Source organism: Cavia porcellus, unplaced genomic scaffold (genome assembly GCF_034190915.1).
Source record: "Cavia porcellus strain 051 isolate PalLab524CR breed Dunkin Hartley unplaced genomic scaffold, mCavPor4.1 scaffold_14, whole genome shotgun sequence".
In the NCBI taxonomy this organism is placed as follows: domain Eukaryota; kingdom Metazoa; phylum Chordata; class Mammalia; order Rodentia; family Caviidae; genus Cavia; species Cavia porcellus.
Window position 1 is genome coordinate 39,188,189 of NW_026947497.1, and position 19,384 is coordinate 39,207,572.

Sequence of the window (19,384 nt, forward strand, 5' to 3'; positions counted from 1 at the left end):
TAAATCATGGGGTATTTACATGTATCTCTGGTTTATTTCACTGGAAAGTATGATCTCAAGGTGCACCCATTTGCCCAGAAATGTCTCTTCATCCTTCCTTGTGACTGAATGGTATTCCATTTTATTTAAAAACCGTATCTTCTTTATTCATTCATCCATTACTGGGCATTTGTTATGTTTTCAAGATTTAGCTATTACAAATTGTGCTGCTATAAGTGTCAATATATTGCTGTGGCATGATGCTCTTAACTCTTTCAGGAAGATATCAAGAAAGCAACTAGCTGGGTCAAATTGAACATTTAGCTTTAATTTTTTGAGGAATCTCCATACTGATTACCACATCGTTGTACCAATTTACACTCCCAGCAACAGTAGAGAAGAGTTCCTTTTCCCCTACAGCCTTCCCAGCACTATTGGTTATTATTGGTTCATAAGAATTTTGCTTTCTTAAATGCTGTGTCCATTCCTTCAAAAGGTGTCATATTTTGTTCTTTATGAAGTTAAATTACTTTAATCAGAAATTGATCCTTTTAGAGCTTGCTTTTAATCTTTGCTGGGCTGGAGTGTAAAAGATTAGCCTTTAGTCTGGGATTAGTTTAGCTCAACTAGTTAGCCATGGGGATTTCAAAGAGAAGCATAAGATATGACCAAGGATAAAAGGGTAGATGAATCAGTTTGGGAAGTCAGTGTAAAAACTGAGTGAGCAGGAATTAGGTGAAAGCCTGGAGGAGAAAGCAGAGTAAGAACGGCATGCTCTGCTGAGAAGACCCAGACATTATACATGCATGATGTCTGAGTGCTAAAAAAAAAAGCAATATAAGATCGAACAGAAATGGAGGACAGAAAAGCAAAAATAGAAGATATAAGGCTTGTAAAATAAACTGACTAGACAGGTACAGTATTTGCTAAGAATAAGTTTCCCAACTCTTCAGATTTTTACACAGAGGCTTTAACAAAGCTGACCTCATTTTAATTTTTTAAGAATCATGTGTGGAGTGCAAAAAACATTGAGCAGCCCATTTGAAACCCCTCCTGTCTCTCAAGAGCTATTCCTATTCCCCATTCCCTATTCCTATTCTCCAATAAAGTTGCCTACTCTTAACCTTCCCCTACCAAAAATAGAAATTTTATAATTTATTGTCCTTATTAATATGTGCTTAATCCTTCTGCTTTTTTTCTACTTGTTAATTTCTCCACTGGAGAGCATGAATTTTGGAGTTCTGAAGATTTAACATTTCAGTTAGCATAACAGTTCATTCTACAGAATGTCGAGCAAGTTCTTAACCTGATTTTTTATTTTCTTTATTCATAAAGGGGTGCACTCAGAGAGCTAGTGTGAGTTAAAAAGATAAATATGTGTCAGTGGATAGCACGATGTAGAATACTCACATTTGTCTCCTTGGATAAAAGCTTTAAGAACAAATTTCTTTACTAGCCCAGATGTCCTTGACTCTGGCCTCACAGAAAAACCCCATGAGGAACTACAAAAGATGTTGATGCCTACATAACTCAATTGGTCTGGGACGAGGCCTGAACATGGTATCATTTTTTAAAAGCTCTGCAAGTGATTTTAACATGAATGCAAGGTTCTGCTGATCGAGCCAAGGAAAGCCAAGTTTTTATGTCTCTGAAATCAAGGACTCTGTGTGTGTGTGTGTGTGTGTGTGTGTGTGTGTGTGTGTGTGTCTAGGTCTGGCATACAAAACATAACATGGAAACACATCCATTAAGAGAAAAACAACTGCAGGCCATAACAGACAGTGACAAGAGCTGGCAATACACTTGGCTGACTTCTAGATTCTATTTTTAAATGTTCAATCCACACTGGTTATATAACAGTGTTATATCCACACTGGTTTTACGTAACTAAACCTTTTGAATTTCTGAAACTCAGATTGTTGATTTTATAACAAGTCTGATGTTCATTTCTTTGAAAATTATTTCTACTGCAATTCCTTTTCATATGAGAAAGCTACAGGTTTTTTTTTTTTAAAACAAGGTAGTTTTTTAAAAATCCCCATTCATTGAGATTAATTTACCTCGAAAACAGGACTCTTTCCAACAATATAGTGAAACAAAATAAGGTCAATGATTTTTATATAACATTATATGGAAGAATGTATATTTTAGAAAAATTCATTGGCCAAGATTTCTTATTCCTTCAGATGATATTACTAGTAAGTTTCTTATATAGTGTAAATAACTTTTTTTTTTACCTTAGGAATTGTTTTGTAAATCCAAACTCAGTAGAGAAAAACAAGTGGTGAAACAGCAATTCTATGAGAAAAGACACTTCGTGTAAACTTAAGGTGTCATTCCCTCCGAAATAGCCATTGACGAAGTGTTCTTCAGTCAGGCATAGTGACACATGCATGTGACCCCAGACTCTCAGAGGCAGAGGCAGGAGGACTGCAAGTTTGAGCCCAATGAAGGCAACTTAGTAAGACTCTATCTCAAAATAAAAAATAAAAAGGTAGATAGTGCTGGGGGGTATAGCCCAGTGCGAATGCCCTGAGTTCATTCCCCAGTAATTTTCATAGAGTATGCAATATGAACTATACATCTGGAACAAAGTATGTAAGATAGGATGGTGACTTCCAGTAACCACATGGATTATGCCAACTTTTTAGAAACTGTGCTGACACTTGGTAAGTATCTGATGCACACTTAGAGGAGAGCATTGCTGAGGGATTACATATATGAAAAGGTAACTACTTTTATAGTTACACTGTTATGAAAAGAACAGAACTGAATGAGAAAGAAACATAATGGGCTGCAGCTGGACTTACTCTTGAACTATTTCTGTTCTTCCTAGATGTAAGTTAACGAACTGTTGGAACCTGTCACAAAAATCCCCAATACCTCCACACATCCTAACGAATCATTCTTTCTACATCCCAAGGTTCCTATTGGCACCGTAAGGGATGGGAACAAAAGCTTGGGATCTCTAGCCCAGGTAAATGTCATGAGTTAGAGTTGCACAGGCAACTACAGGACAGGTTAAAGGCCTTGCAAGACCATGTTGCATACATGTCTTTGTGTGTCATTCTGGAGAAAGTTCTACTTTCTTCCATGTGTCAACAAATATCTTGCAAAGGGACAGACTCAGATTTCCAGCTTTAGGTTTGGTGTGCAGTGAAGCCTAAGGTGCTCTTTAGGCAGCAATGGGCAACTTCATTTAAACTGGTTACCCTGGACTGAACGAAAGAGACAGAGCAACAGTACCCTACTCAGCCTTCAGTGAGACCTCAAACTATTTTCAAGTGGAAGGAGGCACACAGGGTAGGAACATGGGAGAAAGAAAAGGCCTAATATGTCAAAGAAAGCAGCAGTTAAGTGACAGAGACATGGGCTCAGTGGCATAGCACTTGTCTGGCATGCACAAGGTCCTGGGTTCGATCCCCAGTACCACAAAACAGAAAACAAGAAACCGAGATGTGTAAGGACCAGATCACTTTAAAGTATTATATTATTTTGCTGGGTGTGGTAGTGGTTACCTATAATCCCAGCATTTAGGAGGCTGAGGCAGGAAGATCACCACGAGTCGGAGGCCAGCCTGAACTACATGAGATCCTGTTGTAAACAAAGGCATAAATAAATCAACAAGAAAGAGAAAGAGAAAAGAAAAAAAAGTACTACATTACTTTAAAAGTTCAGTTACCTAGGTTTTCGAATGAAGCTTCTTATTTGGATGCCAAGTACATTAAATTAAGCAAATAATTAGTATTACTTTATTTTTAATCTAAAAGGAAGTTTTAACTTCAAGTCTTCGGCATTGGCATCACGTTATGATGGGAACAGTCCCAGTATTTCTAGATAACCAGAATTTAACCTTCATAAATATTGTACTGCCACATAAAATCTTGAAATAGTTGATATTTATAGACAAAACCGTCTGGGTCTTACTGCCTTTATGGAGGTTCCTGGGAGTATCTTAGCTCAATAGTAATCCATCAAGTATTAAACGACTTTACAACTTCAATAAATTGAAACTGATATATTGCAATTATAAATCGCCATCTCATCAGTGGATAACTGAACACAGAGTAACTGAGAAAAACACTATTAAGATAAGAGGAAACCCAAAAAAAGTATGATAAAAATTCTTATTCATTAGTTTATGAGGAAAACAAACCTTGATTAATTCAATGAAGAATTTCGAGTTTTTAATGTGATCTATTTTCCTAATCTTCCTGGGGACTGGAAACAGATCAGGAGGGGGAGGCAGTGGAATGAACATGAGGAGTTGTTTTTTAACCACGGTCACAAAGGCTTGGGAAAAAGATAAACCTCAAATCACCAAAGAACATTATTTCCTTAAAATGTTTTCAAAATAAATGAGAACAATCTTCAGAACAATGTACAAGCATGGATAAGTTAAAACCTTCAGGAAGGAGGATATTTGGTAAAACTCCTGGATACTACACAATCAAGGCCCATGAGAACTGACCTGTTTCCAGTTTCCTGGCAACAAAACAACATGGGATGGCAGGATCTGGCACTTTAATGTTTTATCTGAAACTAAATTGTAGAAAGAACTTTGCAAAACATATGACCAAACAAAAAAATCCCAGATATACAACTCGACAAATATGGTACTGATGTTTAATGTTTTGAGGATTAAGGAACAAAACAAAAAAGATTTGCTTAAGTTTACTTGCTCTGAATTTTTCAAAGAGTTAAAAATTTACTATCACATTTACTGATTTAGAACCACATTTATTGATTTAGAACCATCAGATTTTACTTCTGGAAAATCTAATACCATTCAAAAAGTTATATTAGCACAAAAATTACTTCCTAACATTTCATTTTAAAAAAAACTTTTCTGCAGCCAAAGTTTCCGAGTTTTGAATTACAGTACTGCAAGGCACATACAGAACTCACCTTCTTCAAAATACACAGAAGATATACTCCCTGAAATAGAATTTTAAAATCCTTTAACAATTAGGAATACTACAAAGTTAGCAATTTTTAGGTAAAAACATTGCTCCTACAAGATCATGCACCTTTCTTAAAGTCAATTCAGCACGTATGTATAAATAATCCTTTTTAAAAACATTTGTACTTGAAATACAGATACAATGATGCTGAAGACAGCACTGAAAAGTACTACAGCTTGATAAAATTCATGTTATTGCCATTTTAAGAGACTGGGTGATCTCTAGTATTTTTAAAGACTTGGATTTAATAATGGGGTAATTATACCAGAAATAAAGGATTTTCTTTTTTTTTTAAAAAAAATCAATATTTCTTTTACCTCTAGGATCAATTATTTCAGAAAGGACACTATAGATATTATACACTTTTTGTTCAGTAAAACTGAACACAGAACATTTAAAGGCATCTATCAAATTTAACACAGCTTAATTAGAGACCGAGTACACTTTTTTCTCCAAACATTTTGGTCAAGCATTTCTAACCATAAATGCAAATGGAATTTTAAGAGGTAGATTTTTTCCCATGATGCATTTTGTTAATAAATGTATTGTTAAGAAAATAAAAACAAGCACTGTGTTTTCTTAAAGTATAAGGGTCTAATGAAAAGAAAAATAAAAAATAGATATGGTATTTGTTACAGTCTGACATTTTAACAGTCATAGCATTGGATGTTTTTGACCAAATGCATTTTGCACTCTTTCAAGTTCAAAATACGAGTCTGCCAACTGTGCTAAATCCTCCTCCACCCCCTCCACCAGTTGGTCCACAGCTTCCTGGTGGGTCATTGTCGTCAAATCCATTGGGCCGAAATGAACAAGAGGCAGATGCAGCTTGCAGGGCCCGGGCTCGAGCATTCAACTCTTGTTCCTAGCATGAAAAATAATTTTATGAAATTAAGGTCCTAAATATGATAGGTATATAGCATACACAATTGTTGCAAAATTTCTTAAGCCTTAATAAGCATCCTTTCAATCTTAGTAACCGTAAAAATGTCAACATCAATCTTTATCAAACATCACTCAAGCAAGTAGAGCAAAATCTATATGTGGCCCAAAGAACCCTAAATGCCATTGTTTCAATATCTCATTTAATAGCCAGGCGTTGTGGTACATGCCTATAATCCCAACGTTTGGGAGGCTGAGGCAGGAGGATTACTGTGAGCTAGAAACCAGCCTGGAATTCTTTTGTACTATATAGAACACAAAATTAGAAAGTTACACAGTAGATTACCCATTCTTTATCAACTCAAATATGGTGGGCACTACATTGCGGTTTTTTTTGCAGCTCTAGCCTACCAGTAGAAGGAGTTAAGAGTAAAACCCCATGCTGGCTTTGCAGTTTACAGTCACCATGGGCTTTTTTTTTTTTTTTTTTTTTGAGATAGGGTTTAGGTATATACTTCAGGTTGCCCTTGAGCTCAATATGTAGTCTAGGTGAGTAAAGGAAAACAGATCTCTGGGGACTGGGAATGAACAGACAGGAAAACTAGAGAGAAGCCAGAGAAACTGAGCACAATGCTGAAAAAACAGTGAAGCAGTCTGGAAGGCTAAGCCTAGCTCAGAGGGGGACCTGTCTCCATTAAATAAGATAAGCCTGGAGAGGCTTGGTGGTCCAGGGAGAAGCAGACAGAGCTGGCAGTGCGAGCCCCAAGGAAAGCCAATGGTGACTGTACACTGTACAGCCAGCATGGGGTTTTAACCCTTCCACACGGTAGGCGAGAGCTGGAAAAAAAACCCAGCACAGTGCCCACATTTGTGTTTACTTGGGAGCCATTTTGGAAAGGGGCTAAGACTGAGCTATGGAATCACTACACTTCATGGTTCCTGGTGTCACCCTACCACAGTGACTGGTTGAGATGGCTACAAAAGACTCGTGGAGAGGGTTCGGTCTAGACACAGGCCCCTGTGAAATTTCAGCTCTGGTTAGGAAGAACATGAGAGCCCCGCATCTGTGGTGAGAAGCCAGGTAATAGGGATGGGGCTGGGCTGGAAGTGCTGGCAGTGAGTCTGGCAGACTAGCTGCTCTCCCTGCGTGGCCGGCTACCCCCAGCTCAGAGCTCAGTGGTCTGTGTGCTTTCTCCATCTACCAGTGTGATCAGGGATATGCCTTGGCGAGGACAGTTGCCAGAGGCTGGGGTACACAGACAAAGGGGCCCTTGGTGGTGGGGAGCACCTCACAAATCCACAGCTATAGAGGTAGGCAGAGAAAACACTGACTTGGGGTGTGCACAGGTGCATGGAAACTGGGAGGGGCTAGCTTGAATACAGGCCTAGGGTGGACACCACTGACCAACTACCCACGGAGGAGACGTGGGACAGGATTCAGTGTTCATACCCAAAAGTGGGAATACAGAAGCAGAATAGGTCTTAGCAGTAACCCAGCAGCTTTCCCTCATATCTTGCAGATTCCAATACCACAGACCTTGAAAAGAAACCACTCATTTGAAAATGCAGAGGAATTTTTTTTGTACTCTTTGTTGGTGCTTTCTTTTTTCTTTTCCTTGTTTTTTCCTCCATTAATCAAATTCTATTGATTTTTCCTACTCCATAATAGGATCCTGTTACTTTTCTCACATTCCTTTTAATTTTCAAAATTTTACTTCTCTCATTTTTCTTAGCTCATCCATCTAAGCTTTATTAATCAGCTATTTAACTGACTCTAGGTTATTATCATTGAACGATTTTCTATCATTAGTGATGGTATAGTTGTTGCATTTAGTAGATATTTATTGTATATTAATACTTGGTTTGTCTTTGTGTCTTTTTTTTTTGGTTCCAAGGATTGAACTCACGACCTCACACCTGTCAGGCAAGTGCTTATGCCACTAAGCTGAATTCCAGGCCCCTGTTGTCTTTGTGTCTATAAGTACAGATTTGTTGGGGCATGGGGAATGTCTTCTGAGACAGGGTATTACTATGTAGCCCAAGCTAGCCTTGAACTCATGGTGATCCTTCTAAATCTCTAGAGTGCTGGGATTATTTTACGAGTGATACAGTGGCAGCTTTTATTGGTTCTTACGGTGTATCAGTAGAGTGATACTTTGGTTTATGAACTGAATTTGTTTTATGATTCTAGGGAAGATAGCCATGGTCATGTCTGTCACCTGATGCAGAGTTTGTGAATGGAAGCAAAATTTTCCCTGGTGATTTTGTTTGAAACCAAATAGTTTACAAACAAAAGTATCCGTGAACTAAGTATTATTGCATCCAATTTTACTTTGACTCCAATATTATTGCTGATTTTGATGTTATTACCAGGATTGCATAGTTATTATTAATTGGTTTTTATTGTATGTCAACATCTGGTTTGTCTTTGTGTCATCAAAAATACTGTGGTTTACTTCTAGAAAACTGGGTGCTGGCACAATTATATATAATCTCTCAGCCTAAATCAGCAGAGGTGACCAGATGTTGGGGCAAAGGCAAAGACCTATAGACAGCCACACCTAGAGCTTATCACTGGAAAGCAGGCAGTAACTACAGAGCTCTCCATACCAGCAACAATGTATTTCTACCACTGTATAGCCAACTCTCAACCATCAGTAAAAACACAACCACCACAGGGAACCTGAGAAACAAGGCAATAAAATGCCTTTGAAAATGGGGGTGGGGGGAATCAAAAGCTAAACATTGAATTACAGTGGTACCTCAATTCAGGAACTTAATTCTTTCCATGATTCTGGTCACAAATCAAATTGGACTGTGCCACCAGGCAGTTTTTAATTAATTTTATTGGTAAAAAGACCAATAAAAGTGATTAGATCCATTTGTGCCCCCAGTGGTACGAGCCGCCCAATGGGACAATACTGCATGTACCAATGGTGTTCAAGTACCCCAGCATGGAGATTCACAAATTACAGACCATCGTCAGCAAGTTAATGATACTGAGGCCATAAAAATAAAACAACGAACAAAAAACCCCAAAGAATTAATGAATCGAAGAGCTGAACCTTTGAAAGAATAAGCAAAAATACAAACTCTTAGTCAACTCTACAAAACAGGTGTAAGGACCCAAATCAATGCAATTAGAAATAAAAAAGCTGAAACCACAGTGGAAAATGTGAAAAAGATTAGTAACTACTTTGAAACCTGTACTTCAGTAAACTGGAGAATCCAAAAGAATGGACAGATTTCTACATAAATTTGAATTACCCAAAATGAATCGAAAAGATTTAAGAACCCTGAATAATCCAACTAATAGACAATAATATTGAAGTATACCCCTTTTTATAGTGGCACAAAGCATTTGGTATGTCAGTGAACAGAGGAATGGATAAAGAAAATGTATCTATACATGATGGAACACTTTCTGCTGTAAATAAGGGTAAAGTTGAGTCACTGTAGGAAGGTGGATGCAACTGGAGTACAATTTTAAATGAAATAAATTAGGTACTTAAGCTTAAATATCAGATAGTGTCCCCCATACAAAACCCAAAGTATAAAGAGCAAAATAAAAGACAAATAATAGGAAACAGGGAGATACGTATTTATCACATGTGAAGAGGACCAAGAGACGGAGGGAGTGGGAATGAGGGAGGGTATGGGATGTGAAGGAATTAAGGTATGTTATGCAGATATACCAGCTCCCTGCGATGATTGTGAACATTATGTACTGCAAACATGCACAACAAAAATTTAAAAACAAAGAATGCTGTGACTTCACCATGCCACGTAGCAAGGCAATACTACTTCATAATTTCTAGCTGTAATTTTATAGTTAACTATTATTTTTCTTCAGAAGACACTCAGTTTTTCATTATGGAGGGAAACTCCAGGCTTATTCTGCCATCTATCTCTCACATTTTGGACATCTTATTTCTCTGCAGCATACAGTGACTACTGTCTGACTCTAAAACAGAAAATGATAAGGAATTACACATTTTGATGGCTAAAATATATCTTCAGTAAGCAATACTTTTTAATAGAATAGCCTAATTAACCAATCCCTGATAGGGCTTTTATGACTTAATTTGCACAATACTTTTTGAAAACATTTTTTTTTTGTTTACTGTCATTTACAACATTAATAATGGCAGAATCCCACATAGTATTTTTTCAGATGTTATATATATATTAATTTAGTCTTCAAAGTATGAAACTATAGGAATTTCAAATGTTTTATTGATAGAAAATAAAAGCTACTATAAGTCAGAAAGAGGAACAACAAAATCTAATTCCTCAATGTTCTTGCTCTGTAACCTGGCATCTTAATGTATTCAAACAGTAAAACTTAAAAGTCTATACTTAAGAAACTATATTTGATTTCAGACAGATGGTATGCAATAAAAACTAAAGAATATGCAAGGTACAGTTTGATAAGTTCTGTGTCCAAATGACACAATTTTTATCTAGACTTTATTACAAAGTGATTTTCTCCTAGAAGCAAAGTTGATGGACACAAAATTAATAATTCATTGCTCTGACATCTATGAAATCTGCATTCCATTTTAAAACACAAAACTTCTCAAGAATGTTTACTTTTTGATTTATTATCTATTCATATGAATATATGGCTGGCAGAGAAAAATGTGTTTTCAACAGACAAGCTCACAGATAAGTGCTGAAAAAACTGACTTCCATTTTATTCTTTCATTATAGATGAAATAATAAATATTATTTATTATTTATTTATTATATTTATTTATTATTTATCTTGCAAATAAATATCAAAATTAAATTATGATTCCATAGCATATGTAATTTATATCATAAATTTATAGCAAGGATTAAAATTAATTCTAACGTCATAGCAGACTACAGATACAATAACAGAATGGAATTATTTTTGCTTTGCATTTAAATCTCTTTTTTTTGCATTTAAATCTCTAATCCAAGTAAAATTATTGACATTAAATTAATCCTCTTGTATATTTCTTTAAGCCATACATTTTATTATACATGTAGGCATAGCAAAAAATTAAAAATTACAAACTACTGCTGGGTATGATGGTGCACACCTGTAATCCCAGCATTTGAGAGCCTAAGGCAGGAGGGTTGCTGAGTTCAAGGCCAGCCCAGGCTAAAAGGGAGACCTTGACTCAAACAACCAAAAAAGAAAACAGTAAGTTAAACTAACATCTTCTCTAAAGAAATGAAGAAAAGAAACCAAACAATACAATCTGGAAAGCTTTCCTCATAGGTGACACAGACCAGGTGAGCTAGTAATCTCCCTAGTGCAACTCTGGTGATTCTTATACAATCTTTTCCTTACTGGATTTTAACGAAAAGGGTAGCTTTTGTACTCTAGACAGTAAAATAAAGCAGGTATGTACTTCTAGTGGAAGTTGGAATAAAGGGAAAAAAATAAAAAGAAAAAACATTGCCAAAATTTGTTTTAAAATGCAGTTTGCATTCTTTTCCTGTCAGGCTAGAATACACAGAGTAGAAAATGGTTTCTCAAATAGGACTTTACACTGAAGCTCTTCAAAATGACTTTGGCCAGGACTAGAATCAAAAAGTATTTTTTTCACCTGTAAATCTAGTTGTGGCTAGATTTAACTGAAAAATGGTATCTTTAAAAACTGAATCCTAAAAGGACAAAATTTTTCTACAGTGGTTTTCTAATATGTGTATGAAGTGTTAGCAAAGAACGCAGCTGCCCTGCTATGTATAAAATGGTAACCTCACTGGCAGTGTTGATCCGGAGTAAAGGGACTCAAAATGTTCACTCTACATCCTTTTACTATTGAAGTTTTTATAATTGTTTTATAAATAGGTATAATGCCATTTTTAATAATTAAAGTAGTACCCTAGACATATTAATCGGTTATGAAGCATGAAATGCTTTGTCATATGAAACTCTTAAATGGGCACAAATTTTGAAGTAAGCCTCAAAACATAGGCAAAACCAAAAATGAAAGACCAAAAATACAGATGTATACTTTATATGTTCAAAACTAACTGAGTGTTGAAAATTGCTGTATATAAAATGTCAACACCATACTTCCCCATTCACTGGCAATTATTATAATATATTCACTAGCACAACAGAATAAACAATACAGGACTTGCAACACAAACCTAAAATACCACGATTTGATTAAGTAATATGAGAAACTTCACAATTCAAGCCTTTATCAATTACATTACTGTATTCGAAAGTAAATACTCATAATCTGAATTATATTTAAGTTTCCAATTATGCTTGAATATTATAATTTGTTTTAAAAAGGCATTTTGATAATACAGCTTTGATTTAATAGCCAGTCTAAATAGAGGCAAGTAAACTTGGATATGTTTTTGCACTAAACTTGCTGGCCTGAGACTTTAAGACAGTATTTAGAACACTAAAAAATTGAACTCACAAAATACATGACCCATTTCATTATGTAACACAGAAGCCTTTAAAATAATGAAAAGAGTGGCTCCTTACCCTCCAACACTGTGTAGTCAGAATGTACTGGGTAAATGACAAGATCAACTGCAAAATCATTTCAGAACTAGGATACAAGGTGCTATTATGGCTACAGTGTTTGGCCATCTGACCACAAAAGCTAGTTTCTTGTTTTGTAAAACTCAAGCCTCTCATTTAACAAATATTTTACCCAATAACTGGTATGTAAATGATCATCTAGCTATGCCTTATTATCTACATCTTATATTACACAGAGTTGTTCAACTTAAATCTCCAGAATCATGACGAACAAAGCTACCTCTCCAATTCTCTGAAATCATGAAATAGTGCTAAAATGATACCAAGCAAGAAAGATACAAATTAATACATTTTATTTCTATTACCTTGATAATACACCCCGAGTGGTGTCAGGCTTTAGTAGTCTTTAGTAGTTCTAACAAAAACTCCAAATTTCTACATTTTTCTAATTTTTTTTTTTTTTTTGGTCACTGGACTACTTACTGTCCTATTCCTTTAAAAGTGTAGCATGTAGCATTTGGGTATTTTACAATGCAGTAAATTTCAAAGTTTTTGAGAAAGTTTTCCTCTAAAACTCATTACCATCATGGCCCATTTTTCTTATTCTGCCTGTATCTTTCAGTTTTGTGACTTTTTTTTTTTGGTACCAGTTTTGTGACTTTTTTTTTGGTAACTCACAACCTTGTACTTGCCAGGCTCAGTTTGTGACTTTCAAACAAAACTCTTTTCTGTTAGTCCTTTCTGTTGACAGCAAGTTAGCAAGTTTCAAAGAAAAATATTTTCAGCAAGATCTTTATTTACTTTAAATAAAATAGTTCCTTGAAAAAATTATGCTTACATATAAATCTATCTCATGTGAAAACTATTTCATACCTTTTATCTCCTAATTGATTTTACTGCCCAGGTGCTTAAAGCCTATATTCTTTCTTTATAATTCCTTTTAGTGTTTCTGTATCTTGTTCATCTAAATGTGGATACATAGCCCTCAAAATATTTACACACAAAATTTGCAGGGATCAGTACCAAACTTACTGTTTTTCTTGGTAGATGAGAGAGAAAAAAAATGATACTCACATTTTATTAAAATTTTTATGTTTCTGTATGGCATGACTGTAGAATTATCTTTTAAAACTAAAGACACACTTTTTGAAATTAAAAGTATATCTTTTTGGTTTTTTTTGAGACAGTCTCACTGTGTAGCTCAGGCTGGCCTTGAACCCGCTAGGGAGTACCAGCTGGCCTTGAATTCAGGCAGTCTTCCTGCTTCATCTCCTACATGCTAGGATTACAGGCATGCATCACAATGTCCAGGCCTCAGTATACCTTTTATAATTAACAGAAATAAGTTTTCTAAGTTGAACCTACTCGCTACTTTTCACAATCAATTCATAACATTAGAAGTATGGCAATTTAATTACATAGATTGTTCACTTAATATAAATCTCAACTCAAGCTTCAGAATTCCTTGCACAGTCTTTTGGATTTCAAAATTAGGGCTTCCAATTAACCACCTGTCAATTGCTTAATATTTTTCACAAACAAAGAAGCTTATCTATTTCCAACTTACCTGTAAATATAGTTTATTGTCTTTTGTTATAGCATCCATAAGTTCTTTCTGTAGGGGTGGGTCTCCATTTACCCAGTGTCCATTGGTTGGATTATTACCATTGAAACCATTAGTACTGTTCTGTTTTTTATACAAAAGCACATAAGCTGTGTCCTTTGGAAATCGACTAGTAATTTTCTGCACTGACTGAAATGAAGTAAATGTCACTCTGCTGTCATTAAATAAAAACCATTCTTTTGACATTTCCTTAGTTTCCAAATCCTGTTCAATAACAGCACTAGGACCATCTCTCCCTAAGAAACGATTCTGGGAAGGTGCCAATGACAGAGTTTCAGACTGGTGGCACATCTCGTATGAAGACTCTGTACCTGTGATGTTTCTGGCGTAAGAGTAGTAATGCCCACTTTCAGAGGATACACCAGAGTGAACAACAACAGAACTTAGTAGGTAGGGCACTAGTTTTGGGCAGAAAGGTTCTTCTAACCTGGAAGGTTTTAATTTTTTAGCTAGATTCTCACTAGTATCATTGAAGTCAACATCGACAGACCAACTCTCTGACAATGAAGAGAAAGAAGTAGTTCTTTTAACTGGCAACTCCAAAACCAGCGGCAGTGACACGTTGTCTAAAATTTTTCTTCTCACGTGATACTTCTGATCATATGAAAATCTGAGGAGAGTAAGAATAAGGTACTCAGGTTCCTCTGTGATTTGCATAGTTTTCTCAGCATTCTGCAGAGAGGCACAATTTTCACAATAATATTGGTTGTCACCGGTTAGAATTTCTGGAGCCAAAAAATAATTTAGTAAGTCAGTGACCGAAGGGGTATTTTCACCACCTGGTTTCTGAGGTACATCTTTATTGACAAAAATCTCGGTAGCCTCATTAGAGACAGAAGTGCTTTCAGCACAGTGGAACTCATCAGGAGGACTGCCTATTTCATTCACAACTGAGTCACACACAAAGGCAGCTGTTGCTGGGTTATAAACCACTGTTTCTTCTGAAGGACTAGGTCCACTGGCTTGCATCAGGCCACCATCTTGTGCACGGGGTAATGATGCCAGATCTTGGAAAGACAAGTGTTCCACAGAAGGGGAAGGACAAAAGGCCAGTGAAAGATCTGTAAAGGCTTCTACTTTTTGTGAGGTGCTCCTGCAGTTCAGACAACACACATGAGTCTGCAGTTTTCCTCCAAACATTCTTTCTATTAATGTCTTCTCACTGTTACTTGTGCAAGGGGTCTCTGTTAGTCCAGCTGCCTTAGTGGATCCTTCCTGCAAAGAAACTTCACTGCACCCCAGGCTGTCAGAAGGCTTGTGTGAGGACTGAGCTTTCAAGATCTTTTCTTCTTCATGGAGTCTGCAGGAGAGATATAGCAGTATATAGCTTCTTCACTAAAGTTTATATGCATTTCTATTTACAAACACTGCCTATACAAATTATTTCAATCAAATACAATGCTTAACAAAAAATTTTTCTTTTTTAATCAAGAATAGTAAGAATAGTATTGACTAGCAACCCTAGAAGGGGAGGTAAGGAGCTATTACTATTCTAATTCTCATTATACTTTCTTCATACTGCTACTATAGCATGTATTACATTATAGGTAACTACATATGTCAATTCCTTATCTTACCTATCTCTGCTTGGCATGCCACAGAAGTCGGCAGAAAGAAAGCACTGAAAATACCTTTGGTTAAAGAAAGAACTGTAGAGGTCGAGTCCAACTTAACTTTACTAGTAGTCATTCATACAACTGAAGGGAGCAAAGACGGTGATACAAGAAGATAACAAGTTTTATTAATTAGTGGCAAGGGTACAGTGAAATATACTATCTTCACAATTGCAAATTGGTTTAAAGTAGTGGTTCTTTTTTGTTCCAGGGACTCTATTTGTATTTTATTTACTTGGTGTATGCTTACTTGTATGTATCCTGTTCAATCATTGAGACCAAGACAAGACAATAAGATATTAACATATTTAAAAATACTAAAAGCTGTGATGGTTAATCACATTTATCAAGTTGACTGGATGGAGAAACGCCTAAGAGATTTACTTTGGGACGTGTCTGTGAGGATATTTGCAGAGATGATTGGCATGTAGGACAGCACACCAAGGAGAGCTGCCCCCCACCCCGCAATGCGGCAGGTCTGTCCGTGCTGGGGGCATAATGGAACAAAAGCAGAGGAGCAGAGAGCCCGCCAGCATCAGCTCTCTGGATCGCTCTGCTTCCTGGCAGCCATGAGGTGAGTAGATCCCCCAGCACACCCTCATGCTGTGATGCTCTGCCACCTGCAGGCCTGAAAGCAATGGAGCAGCCCACCATGGACTAAAACTAGAAAACTGAGCCAGTGTTTCATCCCTTAAATTGTCATTCTCAGGTATTTTGTCACAATGAAGAAAGCTAACACAAAACCCATTACATGTCCATGTTTCCTTTAAGAAAAAGTTTTATTTTTTACCTCCTCCCCATAGCAAGATAGGCAGTTTAAGTATCTGGCTTCATATAAAACAGCTGGATCCTCATATTTGCTTTGTACTGTATCTGTTGCTCTATTTTTTTTTTTTTTTTGGTACCAGGGATTGAATTCACAACCTCACACTTGCCAGGCAGGTGCTGTGCTGCTGAGCTAAATCCCTAGCTGCTCTATGTTTCTTTTTTATGAAATATTATCAAAAAAATTTGGCTTCCCACAAACATGTGGTTGGAAAAGAGAAGATCCCACAGATTGCTATGTTTTGGGAACCCTCAGGAGCACCTGTTAGACTTTGTTAACAGCTGATCTAAAATGAGAAAACCCCAAACAGAAATCAAATTAAAAACAAAACTCTAAAAATAAACCATAAGGGCAAGGGTATTGCAATACCTGAAATATATTGTCAAAAGTAAGAACAATATTAAATGGAAATAAACTGATGAGAAAACAAAATTCAAATTTTTGGACTTTTACCTGTCCAACAGAAACCTGAGGTATTCGGAGCAGTCTTGCTGTGATCTGGGAGTAAACCAGGGAGGTCTGGATGCCTCAAAGAATATCCGGGGTGCGTACGCTTCCCTCTTTTGGCAGCAGTAAGGGAAACATAGAGAAGTGATTTTTATAATGAAACAACCGTAATGTATAAGGCTTAATAAAGATTACTTTAAAATTCCTTTGGCTTAATATTAACTAAAGTGTCAGACCAGAGGGTGGGTTACAGCTTAGTCACAGCTTTTCACCTTGCAGAGGAAAACTGAGACCTAGCTAAATAGGACCCTGCACAGGGTCCTATAGCTACATGAGTAGCAGAAAGAATATTACATAGAATGTAGGTGTCTCTAACTCTTGATATAATGGTCTTGCATTATCTCTCTATCACGGTCACATATTTGGGTTCATAATTTTTGAAAAATCAAATCTGAAAAAGATACGTTAGTGAATATATAATATGGATAAAGGAATAGGGGAATACTCTAAGACTAACGTGCATGTATGTTTTTGGAAAATTTCCTTGGCTAAGTACTTGCACAGAATGTGTGCATAGCAGTTAGGAACTTGCCAATTCCTCTCCCCTCCTATCTTGTTTTTTTTTTCATTTAAGAAATTATAATTGAGATATTTCTTAGCTTGTAAATATGAAACCAAGAATTCTCAACAATTCAATTCCATCAATTATGAATTTCTCTTCCTTTCTGGACTTACTCTTTTAATATTATTTTAGGCTTCTGTGAGATAAAGGCAATCAGAGTAAATCCAGAAAATGTTAAAAAAATATATGATATTTATTATTTGTAAGTATATGCTCAAAACCTAAACTGAAAGTTCTTTAAACGTAAGATTCCCTCTGGAATGTTTACCAGAGACTATAAATAGATACATATAGTAACTCTTTTTTTTTTTTTTTTAATCGGTACCGGGGATCGAACTCATGTCCACGCGCTTGCAAGGCAGGCACTTATGGTGCTGAGCTAAATCCCCAGGCCCTATATAGTAACTCTTAATAGATGCCTATTGAATGATTGTTTATAATGTGACCCTTTCCATTATCATAAATTTATTTTCTTGAAATAACCTGTGAATATAAAAGATCATCACAAAATCTTAAGTTCTAAAACTTAAAAGGTAATTGGACATACAAGGATTTTTAGTCATAATGAAAGTAGGCGAAGAAGGGAGAAAAAAGGCAAAGCACCTACAAAATTATTTTAGTTGTTTGTTACTGTGCAAATCTCTATTCAGTACCTGTAAATTACAAAAGATAAATTTAAAGTGATTTCTTCATGGAGATTATTTATTGGGTAGGAAATAAGTTGGCACGATATTCATCTATGACAATGGCAAGTAGAGAGAAGAAATAAAAACTGAGGCACATCCCAATGTCTAAATATTTTGGGCAGTGGCTTTAGCACTTCCAATGAATTCTCATCTTAGGTAAGACACGACAATTTCATTAGTTAAAAATAGTCAAATGCAGTAATATGTACATACTACATAAAGACAAACTCACCTGTGTATGAGCCAAGAAGGCAAACAGATGCTGTAATTTTTTCATTAATGAATTGCATCCATTTAGATTTAAAGATAATACTTGTCTCCTGAAACTGAAAGAGAATAAAATGCAATGATTTATATCTGTAAGTGTAAATATATACGCATTTTTAGAAAAAGCATTTTTAAAAAATTAAAAGGAAGCTGATTCAAGAACTTACCAGCTCCTCAAGCTAAACCTTCACTTACATGATAGTCTTTGGCTTAACAAAGTTACCTAACTATATGTAACAGAGTGAGGAGAGGAGGGGAGAATGGCAGTACACTTAACACCTGCTAGATGGTCTTGCAATGTCTATGTGCTCTCCCACACTGTTCCTATTTTCTGGATTAGCAAACATAAATACAGTATGCTGATTAATACCAACTGCCACCTCAGCTAGATTAAGAAACTCCAGGAGAGGTTCCTAGATTGTGTGAATACGAACTTCTTCCGCAGGCTGAATGAGCTACTAGGGAGATGGGGTCTACCTGGAGGAAGCAGGTCATCAAAGGATGACCTTGGGAACTACTTCTGGCCCCTGGTCTTATCCTTGTATGCTTCCTCGATGCTGTGAGCTGAGTACCATTCCTCCACTATGCCCTTCCACCACTGCATTTATGCTTCAGAGTCAGACAATCGTGGGATGAAATCTCTTAAACTGTGAGCCAAATTATACCTCTCCTCTTTAATTAAATTGCAGGTGTCAGCCATTCTGTCCCAGAAACAGAAAACCTGAGTAATGCATAGTTTAAGGTATTAATTTGTAACTTATGTACCTTTTAATTCTTTCAGGTTTGTATGAAACAAAAAATGCTGTCATCAAAACCCCATAAAGTTAGAGTGATTTAAAGAGCACAATTTGCTACTCATTTTGAAGTAAATCAAGGTAAGATAAGATTTTATGTTATCACAAATAACACATAGGAATAAGAGTTTAAAAGTAACATACAATCCTAGTGACATAGTTAAAAGAAAAAAGGAGAAATTTAAAGGCTTTT

General features: G+C 36.1%; 1 protein-coding gene across 1 annotated transcript in view; it reads right to left on the minus strand.

Moving 5' to 3' along the window:
• Window positions 1-4,591: 4,591 nt before the first annotated feature.
• Window positions 4,592-19,384, minus strand: part of Usp38 (ubiquitin specific peptidase 38) — a 33,933-nt gene continuing 19,140 nt past the window's right edge. Inside the window, exons 7-10 of the mRNA XM_003476850.5 lie at window positions 18,363-18,456; window positions 16,829-16,935; window positions 13,880-15,236; window positions 4,592-5,808 (exon numbers count right to left, since the gene is read on the minus strand). Coding sequence (XP_003476898.1) covers window positions 5,647-5,808; window positions 13,880-15,236; window positions 16,829-16,935; window positions 18,363-18,456 — 1,720 coding nt within the window. The 3' untranslated portion in view covers window positions 4,592-5,646. The remainder of the gene's footprint in view (window positions 5,809-13,879; window positions 15,237-16,828; window positions 16,936-18,362; window positions 18,457-19,384) is intronic.